This window comes from Mustela erminea, chromosome 21, assembly GCF_009829155.1.
Source record: "Mustela erminea isolate mMusErm1 chromosome 21, mMusErm1.Pri, whole genome shotgun sequence".
NCBI classification, from domain to species: Eukaryota; Metazoa; Chordata; class Mammalia; order Carnivora; family Mustelidae; genus Mustela; species Mustela erminea.
Genome location: NC_045634.1, coordinates 8,482,179 through 8,497,788, shown reverse-complemented (window position 1 = coordinate 8,497,788; position 15,610 = coordinate 8,482,179). Strand labels below are relative to the sequence as shown.

The 15,610-nt window shown below is 43.6% G+C and overlaps 1 protein-coding gene across 12 annotated transcripts in view; it reads left to right on the top strand.

Moving 5' to 3' along the window:
• UNC5D (unc-5 netrin receptor D) overlaps nt 1–15,610 on the top strand; it is a 556,683-nt gene that overhangs the window by 319,530 nt on the left and 221,543 nt on the right. For all 12 annotated transcript variants that reach the window (XM_032329091.1, XM_032329087.1, XM_032329090.1 and 9 more), the window contains exon 2: nt 1,589–1,807. In XM_032329091.1, the coding sequence (XP_032184982.1) occupies nt 1,589–1,807 (219 nt within the window). The remainder of the gene's footprint in view (nt 1–1,588; nt 1,808–15,610) is intronic.

Here is a 15,610-nt window from a genome sequence, read left to right as displayed (position 1 = left end):
GCATTTTAAAGCTTACAGTACCTTAAATACTTTATTGTGTAAGGTTTTCCCCCTTATGCTGATGTATTTAGTGGAAGAAATAGTTTAGAGATGCAAGCTCTTGTTTCGTTTAACTTATTGCGGGGGCAGTGGGGTGCTTGTGTGTTTCCATGGCTAGACGTGTTTTTCATAACTCGTTGTCTTTTATTTCCTCACACAAAAGTAGAATTAGGGGCAGCCATACTTCTTGTGCCCTAGTCCCTTCCCCTTGATTTGCATTTGAGAATGCCCCAAGTCTTAAAATATTACCCCCTAGTATCGTGACTTAGGTTTACCTTTGATGGTACTTACTTCACATAGGTGACTGACTTAAGTGTGACACGTAAGAGGCTTGGTTGGTTGTTCTAAATGACACTGGAGGCACACAGCGAGCCACATAAATCACGGGATGCACCCTGTCTGTCATCTAGGCTCGCTCTGGATGAACTGGATTGTTCCTCCAGTGCTTTCCTTAGGTCCTTTTTCCCAGCTTCCTCCTGGAGACGGGTTTGCTTTGAATGTGAATAACCCTTTCCGGGGCATAGCTGATCTCACCGCTGAAATTCTTGCTTTCTTTGATCTTTCTCTGGAGTCGCCATGGAAGCTGCTCTTGTTCCTTCTGGTCATTTCCAAAGTGTTTAGTTAGTGCCCAGGTCATGCTCCCCTTGACTCTGCCGTAGTTTCCCGGGACTTAAGTCCCTGCTAAGTGTAGTGAAGAGGTAGTGAAGCAAAGTCTTGGCTTCTACTTTTCCCTTTTTATTTTGCTTCTCTCTACGTATCAGTTCCTTAAATTTAGGGGAGAATCATGTCCATTTATTTTTATCTTGAAAAAACCTAATTATAGGTCCCAAAGTAAAAGCTCACGGCTATCTTAGGGATTCATTTTAGTTTGTCACCTTGGAAGTGAGATTCACAGTATATCAAGGGGAGTGTCGGGGCAGAGAACGGAGCTGTGAGCCCGCGGAACACATGTGCATTCCTTTTAGAAGAGTCAGTAGGTTGGTGAGGTTTTGGAGAAAACTCTTTCTAAGATAGACTACCAGCCAATCTTCAGTTTCAGCGGTAGAAAAAGCAGACAATTTGGAATTCTTTTCACATGTCGTAAGACTGCGTATCCTCCGATAACATGGTCATTACCCACGCTCGTTTAGGGGAGAATAGAAGCTGTTTCCGCCATTATTTCAGAGTCTGAGGCAGCTTGGGGTTCCCATCGAACACCTGGAGATAACCACGCACCAGACTGAATCTGAAGGTTCAGCCTCTCGCCCACCCAGATGTTGTCTCCGTTCCTTTAGCAAAGACCTGCGGACTCCAGCGCACGGTCTGAGGGAGTCTATTCCTGATTTTCCCCGTCTGGTGACCCTGAGGGTGTGTCCAGCTAGGGGTCCCATGCTACACTACTTCAGCCTCTAAAAGAGAAGTATCCACACGGGCCTTACAAGCGTGTGGTGTGGACAGGATGCGGTATTGCCCAGCTCAGATCCTTGGAGCCAGGGCGGGTTATGCTTTGCGCCCCGATGCATGTGCCATCACTCCAGGCGGTGTCCTCATGGCCTCTTCAATTTTGCAGGAAGTGACAATGGTGAAGCCCTCCCGGAGTCCATCCCCTCAGCTCCTGGGACGCTGCCTCACTTCATCGAGGAGCCAGACGACGCTTACATCATCAAGAGTAACCCCATCGCGCTGAGGTGCAAAGCAAGGCCAGCCATGCAGATATTCTTCAAGTGCAATGGCGAGTGGGTCCATCAGAATGAGCATGTCTCCGAGGAGAGCCTGGACGAGAGTTCAGGTAAGGATGAGAAACCATTCTTAGATCGTCACCTGGTGTCCTCCCGTGGTTGGATGGCTGGGGAAAGCTGTGTGGGCCCCCCACCGGTGATTTATTTGGATGACTCCTAGTGAAAATTAATAACATAATTAATCTAATTAATATAGTAAGACAACATAATATAATTAATATTGAATGAATATTAACATCATCTGGAAATATAAGGTGCTACCATACGCTTGCTTATTTATTATTTATTTATTTATTTTAATTCAATTAACCAACTTACAGTACATAATCAGTTTCAGATGGAGTGCTCAATAATTTATCAGTTTCGTGAAACACCCAGCGTTCATCACATCATGTGCCCTCCTTCATGCCCATCCCCCAGTGACCCCATCCCCCCAACCCATCTCCCCTCCAGCACCCCTCAGTTTGTTTCCTAAGATTAAGAGTCTCTCATGGATTTTCTCCCTGTCTGATGACTTCCTATTCAGTTTTCCCTCCCTTCCCCTCTGGTCCCCTTGCTTGCTTCTTACTGTATGTTTAAATGACTGCACAGTTCTTTGGCTAGCCTATTCTTGGAGGGTAAAGGGGCATTTTTATCTCCCTGCACTATATAACTTTAGCACCCAATTTTGTATGGAAGCTAGTATCCTCACAAGAAATAAAACCTACCAGTCACTGCTTTCATTGTCTCAATTCTAAATATCTTGGAAGGCAAATCTTCCATCAAACTTTTTTTTTCCTTTTTATTTCACCAAACACCTTTTTAAGCAACATAATTTCAGTTTCTTTAATCTTTCCTCCTAGATGTTATTCTTGTGCACATCGTTCTCCGTGGTTGTGGTTTCTGAGCCTCCTTTAAGTTCTTTTGGTTACTGTGTAATGATAGAGCCCAAATTTGATTGCCAAATTTGAATAGTATCTCCAGTATGAAAAAATTGAGGGACCATCTTTATTAATGTGGCTGACTTGGGCTTATGAGTGGTGATGATGAGAATAATGATCATATTGCTAGTGTTTATTGAGCACTTACTGTGTGCCAGATCTCATCTAAGCTTTTGACAGACCTTATCTCACTGTCCTTCCAGCAGCCCTCTGGGGTAAATGACATTATCATTACCTTCTTATGGATAAGGAAATGAGACTCAGACACATTAAGTAAACTACAGGTTTGTGCTGGATCTGAAAGCAAGAGCATTTGACTTAATACTTTAGTCAATTAGGTGCTAAAAATTAGCAAAATTTAGGAGCGCCTGGGTGGCCCAGTTGGGTTAAGCATGTGACTCTTGCTTTCGGCTTAGGTCATGATCTCAGGATCATGGAATCAAGCCCCACGCTCAGCAAGGAGCTGGCTTCTTCCCTCTCCCTCTGCTCCTCCCCCGGCTTTTTTCAGATCTAATAAGTAGATCTGAAAAGAAAAAAAAAACAACCCCCCCCCCCCAAAAAAAACTTGCAAAACTTATAACTTGTTAAAATTTAGTGTGTAACAGAAACAGTATATGCTTTTGAACTTTGGCTCCTCAAACTAACTGAAAATTTAGCCTCACCCTAAAACCAGCCTGCTCTCAGCCTAGATTATTGCGCTTAGTCCCCACTCACTGTCTAGATAACAGATTTTGAAGAAGTCAAAAAGCCTGAGTATAATTAGGAAGTTTCAAGTCAGCTTAGTTTATTAACTATATGCCACTGCTACTCGATTACTGGAGGCCTTGCAGAGTGTTCCAGGAATGCTAAGATGCAAACAGTGATCTCTAGGACTTTACACCTGTTGATAGGTAGAAGTCCAGTATACCCATAGTGCACTTAACCTGTAGAGGATTAAAAAAAAGATTATGCCCAATTAAGATTATCAGGAAAAGTGTGGAAGCTGTAGCATTTGAAAGGGACATCAATGACTACTTAATTCAAATTAAGTAACTGAATTAATTTATTAATTGATGCTACACTAAATGGGAGAAAGAGAGAGAGAGAGAGGGATCTCTGTGGCCTGGAGGTTTCGATATTAGCAAATGAAAGAAAGCTTAGTATCTGTTCAACAGGAGGTGTGATTTGGTGAAATAGAAAACGTATGTGGGAACTGGCAAATTCAGTTCACTCTGGCTCAAAAGGTCTCAAATAGGAAGTGAGGAGTTCTTTACTTAATTTTATGAATCTTGGAGGTAGTGCGGATTGATTCTATTGATGTACGGGAAAGCAGTGGCTGGAGCTCTGCTTCAGGGAACGAATCTGGGGCAGGTGTTTGGGATGCCAAGAAGAAACAGGAATGGATGAGTTAGGAGATGTCTGTATTTCAGTTGAGGGAAAGAAAAGTCTGCCTCTAGGGCAGTGGTCACAAAAACAAGAACTAGATTTCTGGTATGAGAAGCACCTTAGCAAATCGGACTGAATAGCTGAATGAATGAATGAATGAATGAATGAGTGAATGGGACAGAGGAGTAACAATCTCAACAGAAGCAGAAAGGGGATGCTATTGATATAAGTAATTATGTTAGCAAGGAGAGAAGGCTGAGATCCTGGGACAAGCTGAATTTGTAGTATTTATAGGTTGTAAGGAAGAGGGGTAGATCTGGGGTTTGTAGAGCTGAGAGACAGAAGAGTTAATTGGGTAGTCATCGGGAAAGGAGGAAGCCGTGGAGGCAAAGGAGGTGTCCAGAGAGAATGAGTAATAGGAAAGGGAAATGGGTCTAGAGCGCTACTTCCTTGGGAGTCAGGAGGATGGATATCAGTCAGCAAAGAAGCAAGCAGAGGAAGAGTGTGCTGTTTTCCGAAGCAAAATGTGACACTTGTTTCAAAAAAATCTTTGGGCAATACTGTTTCTGCCTGGGAATCAATAAAGAACTAACCCTACATAAATAGTGCTAAACATGATACGGTTCTGGACTCTTTGGGGATTGCATTATAGATGCATAACTTCAAAAGGCAGAGGGACACTTAAAACCTCACACAATTCCCTGTTGCAGTTTGGAATTGGTATGAGGAAGGGGAAAAAAAAAAAAATGCCTGTTTTCGAGGTGGTGTTCTTCAGACCAAAAGCATGCTTAGAATTCTGGAATTTAAATGTGCAAACTGGAAGGAACCTTAGTGATAATCCAATAGCCCTATTTTATACAATAAAAATCTTATGTTCCAAGAGCTGCAACGAGTTGATGGCACAGCTGTTTCTAGAACCCAGATCTCCTGGGGCGCCTGGCCGGCTTAGTCAGTAGAACGTACAACTCTCGATCTCAGGGTTGTGAGTTTGAGCCCCACGTTGGGCGAAGAGATTACTTTAAAATAAAATCTTAGAAAAACAAAATAGAACCCAGATCTCTTGCTTTCTACTTCAGATATACTTTCTCCATACTTAGAAGCCACCTTCACCTACAGTTTCCTGTTCTTCTTCCTAGTCTGGATATTAACAAATTCACTTACTGACATGAGGATGGGTTTGAGCACATGGCTCCTCGTTTTCCGTCATGAGCCTGTTTCATATTTCTGTTTCTCAAGTGGGTAATCCCATAGCTATCCCATGGGGATTTCTTTATCCCTCATCATTTCTGCCATCTCTAGAGGGCTAATCCTTTATTCTAGACCGTATTTCTGGCACTGTTAAAGACGAGTTTATAGCAACTGAAGACATAGAGATATACATCACAAGGTATAGTCTCCCTCTTTCAAAAAAAAAAAAAAAGGATTTGGCATAATCAAGACAAAGGAGGAAGACCAATCAAATCTTGGTGTCAGCAAAGTTTCCTCTTCTGTGTTCCCAGGGTTGGGATCTTGGATACTCCTTGTGTTGGGAGAGATTGGTTCACAAACAAAGCAGCTCCATTTATCTTGATGTGAAAACTTCAAAGGAGGTCTCTGAAATCTGGGAGAAGACAATGAAGGGAACAGTATTTGCCATGGGAGCAAAAGCCCGTAAAACAATGGGAGAATATGAAAGGCTTATATATCTTATATTCAATTAGTCCAACTGGAAAGGACTCAAGTACCAGGGGCACAGTGAGGCTGTGTGTTTTATTGTCAGATGCTTCTGGCCTAGATTTTGTCCAGTAATGAACTCAAAATAGCGGAATCCCATTGGGTAAACTCTAAATGAAAGCTAGGAAGAACACTGAAAAATGGCTGGGTATTTTTTGATACCACTCCTAGAAAATCCTATATCCATTCTCCTAGAAAGACCTCTTGATAAGTATTGCAAGCCAATTTAACACTGTGCCCTCTTGTAATTTTGCAGTGTTGTGTTTCGCTATTGCTTCCCCCTTTTAACTCCCCTGGCATTGCTAGGCAACTCCATGTCTTGCAGATAGCAGCGCTGATTACATTCTCTGTTTCCATGTAAAATCTCCCCTCTCTACTTAAAAAAAAGGGGGGGGGTTGGGAGAACAAAAAGGCCAATAAAAGTCACAAATTTCAAAGGAACTGGGAAGAACACAACTTCCTAAAGGACAAAACCTGAAGAGATTATATACCAATTTTTTGTTGAGAAAGAACTTATATTTTAGCAGCTACCTTTCTGAAAAGAACTTAATAAGCACAACCTTTTCTTCCAAGTAATTTTGATTGAATCAATGGGGGGGGGGGGGAGCTGTCTCTCCCTAAACAGTTTTCTTCTGTACTTAATGAAAATTGCTGTCTACTACGCACTGCAATTATGTTTCCTAAGGTCGGTATTAATAGAGGAATAGTGGAAAGTAGAGCAAGATGAGTGGAGATGGTGTACGCCAGACCAATACATAAGGGCAATTAAGGTTGGAAACAAAATGGCCTCCGGTATTGAAAAATAGATGCATTACTTCCCTTGAGCTCTCCAAGGCTGAGCTCGAGTACAGGGCTTGACTTAATGGCTTTTGATTGAGTTTGCAAAATAACTCCTGCCACTCCAGTAGGAGGGAAGGATGCCAAGAGACGAAGGACAGTAGGACCACATTTGAGCAGAGGTAGAGAATTGTCTGTGTTCTTGTAGGAAGTTGGTCGTAACTGCTTGTGTATCTTTGGCCAACATGTTCCCTGTTTCAGCACTTCCAGAAAATTTTGATATTCTTTTTGCTAAAGGTTTTCTTCCTTCAAAGTACTAATGGGAAATGCATAAGACCCAGGAGTGTTTGGAGTAGACACGGAATCTTTTGTATTTCCAAATTGGAAGCAATAAGTCCTTGCAGTTGTTAAAGGCTGCAATCTGCCTTTGGTCTTTCTGGTAATTTGGCCCCGTCATCTAAGAGTTCAAATAAGAAGAAAAAGGATTGCGTATTTTCACGCAATTTAGCTTGGAAAACCCAGAGCTAGAGTTCTTTCCTGCAAAAGGCACAATTTATTTGACATGAGTTACTATGTTTGCACAGACATGGCTATACCTCTTAGTAATGTACCCTTTCAGTTCTGTGCACAAGCCAAGGGTCCTCTTTCATTTGTTCTGCCTCATTTCATTCGGAAATATGGGAACTCTTCTTCCTGGTGTTTTTCCTCTGTTAACATCTGGAGTTGAGAGGTAATCCCAACCCGGGGAATCGTGCCCCTGAGAAGGAGGTGGGGAGTGTTCAGTACCAGAGAAATTAAGATATTTAATGTAACAAACAGGCAGACACACACACAAGCACCCCCGAAAAACAACCAACAAGAACCAGCAAAATACGTTTTTGGCAATCAAGTTAATGCAGCCTGTGGGAAGCTCAAGTTATCAATAAGCAAAACCACTTCTTTATTGTTCAATAAAAACAGGTGTTCCCTTAACAACGCTCCATGGCTCTTATCTTATTCTACCTTGGAGATATTGAACTCTAATGAGTGAAATAATGCATATTCCAATGTGTTATGGGAAAAGTCTCAACTCCGGTAAACTAATATTTTTCTTCTTAAAGAATATCATTTCAGAGCTTTCATTGTTTGTGATTTCCTTCTTAAACAACTGGAGTCCCTCTCTGGGGATAAAAGGTTAATGGATTGTGTTGAGAAAAGGGAGAAGAGTAGAAATAAAAATGTATTAAATCTTTAAAGTTTGTATCCAAGAACTTTGCTGTGCTAGTGATGGGGATTTGAATAGAGCTTTTTCCAGAAAACCATTAATTTTGAAGTTACCCTCGATGATTCACAAATCACCAAGGTACATTTGGGAAGCATATATTTTAGTTCACATAACGCAGAAATAATCCATCTCTCAGGTGTTCCATTGACAGTTTGTGGGTTTAAAACTCACTTTTATAGAAATGTTCTTCTATCCCACCCAGATTTCATCTTGTTCATCACTCTGCTTCTCAGAGACGACTGACCTATTCTTACAAAGTTTTCAGGAAAATAGTATGAATTCTTCCCATAAACTTGTGACAAAGTATAAAGACCTTGTTTCTTGTGTCCAGTTTGACCTTAGATACAAAGAGTTGGTGTCCGTTTGCACTCACTCCATCCTTAACAGAGATGGAAAGCAGCTCACCATTTATGTAACTGTTTTTTGTTTTTTTGTTTAATATTGTATTTATTTATTTGACAGAGGCAGTGAAAGCAGGAACACAAGCAGGGGGAATGGGAGAGGGAAAGCAGGCTTCTTGCAGAGCCCGTTGGGGGGCTTGATCCCAGGACCCCGGGATCATGACCTGAGCCCAAGGCAGATGCTTAATGACTGAGCCACCCAGACACCCCTGTTTATGTAATTGTTAATAAGAGTTCCTGAGAGGGACCGGCATTGTTGTAAACACTAAGTTCTTTACCAGTGCCTTTGGAATTTTCCCATTTTTTTCTATTCATACAGCACTCAGAAGTGTGTTTGAAGTAGGAATGATAAGAATCTAAAAGAAACCCTGAAGACAATAGTGGTTAAGAGCATGTGCTGTCGGTGTTAGATGGTACCATGTTTGTTTGAAATCTGGCTCTCCCTTTATGGAGTCTTTCTGGTACATATGTTTCCTAGCTGCCTTGTACCTCAGTTTCCCCAAGAGTAAAATAGCTGTAATTGTATCTACCCCATGGAACTGTTTTTGTTGTTGTTGTTTGTTTGTTTTTTAAAGATTTTATTTATTTGACGGACAGAGATCACAAGCAGGCAGAGGGGCAGGCAAGAGAGAGAGGAGGAAGCAGGCTCCTGTTGAGCAGATAGCTCCATGCAGGGCTCGATCCCAGGAGTTTGGGATCATGACCTGAGTGGAAGGCAGAGGCTTTAACCCACTGAGCCACCCAGGCGCTCCTACCCCATGAAACTGTTATGAGGATTACATAGTCTGAGGGCCTGGTATCTAGCAAGCAGTCAGTCAAGGTTAGCTTTCAAAAGGGTGTATCTAAAATGGCGGCTCTTTCTTTCTTTCTTTTTTAGTGGAGCAAGTGGCTGTTGATTACTTTTCCAAAAACAAATAGAAAATTGGGAACTTTTATAAATCCAAAAAGACAAAAGGACTGATAATATTAAGAGGCAAATATTGGTCTTTCTTGGAAGAATTTGTTCTTGGCTTGCGTTTCATTGCTTTGTTTTGCCCAAGCTTTATGTTATTCTCTGAGCCAATGGTAGCACTGTGGGAGGTAAAAGTGTGATACAGACCCTGGCCTCAGGGCATGATCTACTCCCAGCAGGTAATCAGAGTGACTGCTGGAAAGGAAAAGTCACTGATTGGGGCGGCAAGGTTGGAAATCATGACTGTTGCCCACGAAGCTGTGAGTGTGATGTCTGAGGGATCCTTCATGGGGTGCTGTCCTCTAAATAACCCTACTGTGTCTACTCTGGGCTCCCGAGTTTCCCTCTCTCTGCTATCAGACAACACTATCAAGTTAATTTGCTTTCGTCTGCCAGACACCTCTGTGCTGATTAATTCTAATCTCTGGTGTGGAAGAAACTGGAGAGCTCGAGCGTATTCTGAGTTTCTGTACTTAACACTGAACTTGTGGTGCTTCTGAGGAATCCGTGGAGTGGTTATTATCTGGGGGGAACTAAAGAGTATTCATTAGGCATTGTGCACATTCAAAGGATTACTATTTTTTTTTATCAAAATACATTTTAATCTTGTTGCTAGGATGAAGTGGCAAAAGACATTTAGCCCTAATTAAGCATCTGCCAGTAAAATGAAATATGGTTCTACCTTTTAATTATCTACATTTAACATACTATTTTCAATAGCGTGTTGGCCTGAAGAGATCTACGGTCCCCAAAGAAATGGAGGCATGCTTCTGTGAAAATGCTTTCCTGATATCTCAGACTTTTGAAACTTCAACTCCGTGTCCCGATTCATGTGTCCTTATGAGAACCTTGCTTTAGACGTCGCTCTAACTAGATAAGGGGAGAGACTTCTAGTCCCAGGTGGAATGAACTTCTAGTGCTGCCAAGAAGTGGGAAGCCACTCCCATGTGGTCCTGAGCGGTCTGCACTCCTGCCGTGGTGGTTTTCTTGCCCCATTGTTGGGGCAGGTTGAGAGGTCTCCCCCTCTAGCCTGTAAACATCTCCAGGGCAAGAATCTTGAGCATCTAATCTTTAAAAAAAAAAAGTGGATAGGGAGGGGTGTGCTTGGTGGCTCAGTGGGTTAAGCATCTGCTTTCATCTCAGGCCATGATCCTAGGGTCCTGGGATCGAGCCCCAAGTTGGGCTCCCTGCTCAGTGAGGAGTCTGCTTCTCCTCTGATCTCTCGCTATCTCTCAGATAAATAAATAAAACCTTTAAAAAAAAAAAAAAAGAATCTTAAGCATCTACTTTGTCACAGTATCCTCAGCTCCTGGCTGAGGGGCAGGCACTTTTGATGCTCTGGGTTACTGTTCTCAAATAATGTATGTCGCCAACCATGTAACATCTTTGATAGGTTTTCTATGGTGTGGGGACTTGTGGCAAGATAAGAACAGAAACAATAACGTGGTGTTAGGAAGAAATAAGGTCATGCATGTGATGGCACTAGTAAAAGTCAAGGGCTGTAGAAAGGTATAATAATCAGTAATGATAATAGTGATGTTATGCAAAATATGGGGAAGCTTCTCATTGTGGAAGCCTGCTTTCCAGCCTCTAGCCCTGGACATGGACGAGGCCCTTGTCGAAGTGGTAGACTCCCTTCCTCCAGCAGAATGGGTTGCTTCCTGTCTTCTCAAGACACGTGGAGAAAGGAGGGACTGTCTCAGAGGGGACTGAGACAACAAATGATGGTTCATTAAAGTGTTTTCCTGAATAAGAGATGGTTGCTTTTGAGGAGGAGTTTGATATTTTTCTTCTCCTCTTCTGAAGAACTGAGCAAGGCCCTATGCTACCCATGAAGCTATACTGGAAATAGGTTGGTGGGTTTTTGTTTGGTTTTTGTTTGTTTTTGAGCTTTGTGTACAGAAAGCAATATCTTCATTCTCTTGGTGAACCATCCCCAATCGTGAAACACTACGACGTGGAAAACAAAGCACGGGGTTGGAGAAACGCTGAGCTACCCGGTTCAGGGAAAGGGCCTCAGAGCCTTGGATGAAAAAACAATTCACCCAAACCTGGTTTGCTAGCTTCTGACATCCTGCGTGTGGTTTTCAGATATGAACGATATCTCCGAGGGGGAAGTGGGGTCCTTAACTTCCCGTCTTGAATCCGGTTATCCAGTGTAGTTAAGCCAAGCATTACAGAGGGACCGCCGAAAGACTGACGGACAAGAACCGATGACGGGCGGCGAGTGTCAGAGAGCTGGGTCCGATTCCTCCCCAAGTGCCCATCACCAGGTGTATGTGAAAGCAGGTTGACCACCGTCCCCACGGCAGGGCACTGCCTCGGGGCTTTGTGGACGTGCGCTAACAAGCAGTAGATAAAAGCGTGAGACAGCTGTTAGGTACCAGGCTGCAGTTGGCATGGTGCTGAATGTTCTCCTCTTTCTTTTCCACGCCACAAGATAAGACGAAGGCTACAGACCCCTTTTATTGAAGTTGGCCGGGAAGAAATGATTTTCTTCTTTTTCTCGCAACATCGCCCTCCCCGCTGTCTTCTGCATTTCTCTTCTTGGAACACCAAAGCGTCTTCCTTCAATTAGTTTGAAAATTCTGTAACTTTTAGTCTCCCAACAGGATTAGACCTGCTAAGAGTAACTAGTGTTTTCTATCTGATAAATAAGGGGATTACAGCAATAACTGCTGTCAGCATTTTTCTCATTTAAACAAATAAAGCTGACAAATGATGAAGTTCTATGCTGCTCTGTTATGTTTAGTACATGCAGAGCAATTATTCATCCGCTGCCAACGTTAGTCTCCGTACAGCTGAACCATCCGACGGCAGAGAAAGCTGATTAGCATATCAGTCCCATAGTCATATTTTTATATTCTGGAAGATTCTAGTCCATAACAAAGGCTGATGGTTATAATTTACACAATAATTTAAAGGGTTGGACTTTTCTAGGCTTGTTAGAGTTGCACGAGTTCTCAGGTACAGTGGGGCTCTTATTTAAGAGACGTCTTCTGTCTGCCTGGGATTTTGGCTCCCTGCTAGCATTTTCCACGGACAAGTTAGCTGTCATCTCTGGAGGTCTCGGAGTGGATGGCCGTCTCCGCAGCCCCTGCTGGAAGAACCACGGTGGAGGGGAGTGGGTGGAGATGTCCTGAAATAGAGCTGCTTCCCGTGGATGTTTGTCACGCATACAGTTGTGTGTGCGTGTGTGTGTATATATATCCCTAGACAGCTAGAATGGAGATTTGAGAGAGAATACACTATTTAAAATTTTTTTATTCAGTAGAATTATTTCTGTCGTGGTAGAGATAAGTATAATAGAAAGTATTCATGGTTTTCCATGAGTTCTTATAGAGGGAATGACTTGACAAGACTGGAGGCTTCCTGTGGGAAGAAGGTCTCATCCAGACAGTGTATCTGGAGGTCTGGGGGTGATGATGTACTTGGGGCCTCTTAAAGAAGCTTGTCGCCCCGATGCTCCCTGCAGGGGAAATGCACTGTGTTTAGAAATAGTTGGGTTATATTCATTGGTCTTCTCCGATCCTCTGGGAGAGCCTCTGAGAAGGACTTGTAACGGAGCCATCCTGACATTGAAACTGTGACTTCCACATGGGAGTTCACCAGCAGTTAGTCTCCTAAGATGGTGGTGGGATCAGTGAAGACCTTCGCGGGGACCGTCAGTGGTCTACAGTTTATGTTTCCCAAAGCAAATGTGCAGCTGTCTGTCTCTGTGTCTGTGTGTCTGTTTAGTTTCTGTATCTGATGCCTTGACGTCTTGGGGTAGTGCTGCTCCTGGAGGGATTGTCCAGCCAGAGGGCTGGCTGATTCCCAGAGAAAGCCAACAACTGGCTTGGGAGAGTGCCTTTCATGTGTAAACCAACCGATCTAAAGCCCGTCCCCTTAACCACTTCTTGTATTAAGCTCTTAGACTCCAGGGCCATAGTCCCCGTCCTTGCCCTCAGCATCAGGTACCGGACAGCTAAGGACTGCCAGAGCCCACTGAAATTTTCAAAGGAGCCAATTCTAAGCCTGTTTGCCCAGCCAGTTCCCATGGGAACCACAGTAAAGGCTCTGGCCCCTCTTTCCCCCATACCCCTCTGCCTCCTAGCGCCCTCCGGTGGTCCTGCATGGTATGCTCTGCCTATTGTCTCTAGGGATTTTTGAGTGTAAATGTCTCCTTTTCAGGATGGTTGTTTCTATCTGATGTGCACCTTACCACACCTCAGTAAAACAAATCCTGGGTACCCTTAAAACACCGTGTGCCTAGGGGCGCCTGGGTGGCTCCATGGATTAAAGCCTCTGCCTTCGGCTCAGGTCATGAGCCCAGGGTCTTGGGATCGAGCCCCACATCGGGCTGTCTGCTCAGCAGGGAGCCTGCTTCCTTCTCTCTCTCTGCCTGTCTTTCTGCCTACCTGTGATCTCTGTCTGTCAAATAAATAAATAAAATCTTAAACAAACAAAACAACAAACAAACAAAAAAAACACCGTGTGCCTAGAGGAAATCATAGCAAGTTTTGATGTTTCGATGTCAAAACTCCCTACTTCATAAACAGGATCATCCTGAACCATTTTGAAGGGGGTGTTTGTCTCCATTTCCAATCTAGATGAAGCTAGTAACTTAGATGTTCTCATAAGATGGGGAAAGAATAAGTACATAGAATAGAACAGGTCCCCATTAGCTTAAACACATTTCTAGATTTTTTAAAATTTATTTGCAAAAGAGCGAGTACGAGCAAGCAGGGAGAGGGACAGAAGGACAAGCAGATTTCTCAAGCTTATAACTGAATGCTTCTCTGAGAGGACCCCCCCCCCCCCCGATTCCTAAATGGTGGGCATAATTTGTCTCCCCTGTGACAGGACCTCTGACACCTGGGTTCAGTGACTGGGTGTTCTCTCCCTTCCCTTGCGCGAGTCAAAGTAAATCATCCACCGTTTGCCTCAGATCAAAAAGAAAAAGAGGACACAAGCCCTCTGTTCGAAGCCCAGCTCCTTAGTTTTGCTTATTTCAACTTACTTTCAAGTCCCAGCATGTGCCGCCATGCTCCGATTTGCTTTCTGTCCTAACCACCCTGCTTTGTCCGATGGCGTGGTTTTGATTCTCCTGGTCTCTTTCACCCGCCAAGCCCACCACCTCCTCACCTTTTCCTCCCTCTCATACTTAGTATTTCTTTAAGTGCAAAGACGAAAACACCCCCGCCCTTCAGAACCCCTCTAAGGCTTCTTTCCTCTTTGGTGTGGGGCACAGCTTTTGAGACGCTCACCTCTCTGGCAGGCAAAAAAGGCTACTTCTACACTGGCCCAAACTGGGAAACACGGCTTGTCAACGGTCATCAGGATGATTTTCTGTATGTGGTCCCTCCTCAGAATTGAGAGAGTCTAACTCCCATTCCCCATGGTGATTTATGTGGTCATAAAACTCTCTCATCACACATTGTAAGAAACATGCTGTGCGGGGAGACGGAAGTGTCTCCTCGGCCTGGACCAATCCTACACCCGTCTTCTTCTTCTTTAAATCCTGTCACCACCCAGGATAGAATCACACTCCACCTCCAACATCAGGAGCCCCCGGCTCATTTAATTACACTGTTGATTCTGTCCCGTGAATTCCTTTTGCGAATTTAAAGGGAAAAGCACAATTGTGCACCTCATTTTTCTTTAAATGTTCCCTGCATTAGTCTTATTTCTGTTATGAAGTATAAGCACCTAAAATACAAGGACAGAATTTTAATTTTTGAGACAGACCTGCACGTGGTGCTGGATTTTCAGGAAGACAGATCCAGCTTCTAACCCCAGATCTGCCATTATCAGACCGTGTAACTGCGAACAAATGAATTTGTCTAAGACGGTTCTTCGGTCTGCCTAGTGGGGATGCGAGGGTTTCTCCTGCGTCTGTGTGTTGTGAAAATGTAGTGAGTGACGAGGTTAAAGGCTTATGCTGATGCTAAGTATGTCTGCGGAATTCAGTTGGCGGCGTGGACTCTTTTTCTCCCGCACCGCCTATCCCAGGGCAAGTTACAGCCTTAGCATGCTGGCCGGACGGAGCGAGCACACGGACTGTCAGGGCTGCTCTGTGGCTTGTGATGACGGGACTGGTACGAGTAGTAAGGAGTGTCCTCTTTCATCCTTGGCAGTCTGTGCAAGGTGACTGTGCTGCCCAGAGCAAGGAAGGCTGATGATCGTCCTGGGTCAGGGGGTTGGAAGAAACTCACACTCCCTTGTAAGAAAGACCCAGCATGTTTTCTAACTTCTCAGGAGGATGCAAAGTAATGAATTATAATAATAAACATTAAGATTATAATAATAAACATGAAGGCTGTCTTAGTTTTATCTTATTTTGCACACGTAGCCTCAGCTCCTTTTCCTGTAAGAGCCTTTCCTTCTCTCCCTACAGGATGGCCCCTGCTAGAGGGGCTTCCTGGGCTCTCATGACAGAGCTTTGAGACTAACATAGTTTAATTTGTCTGTGTCGCATT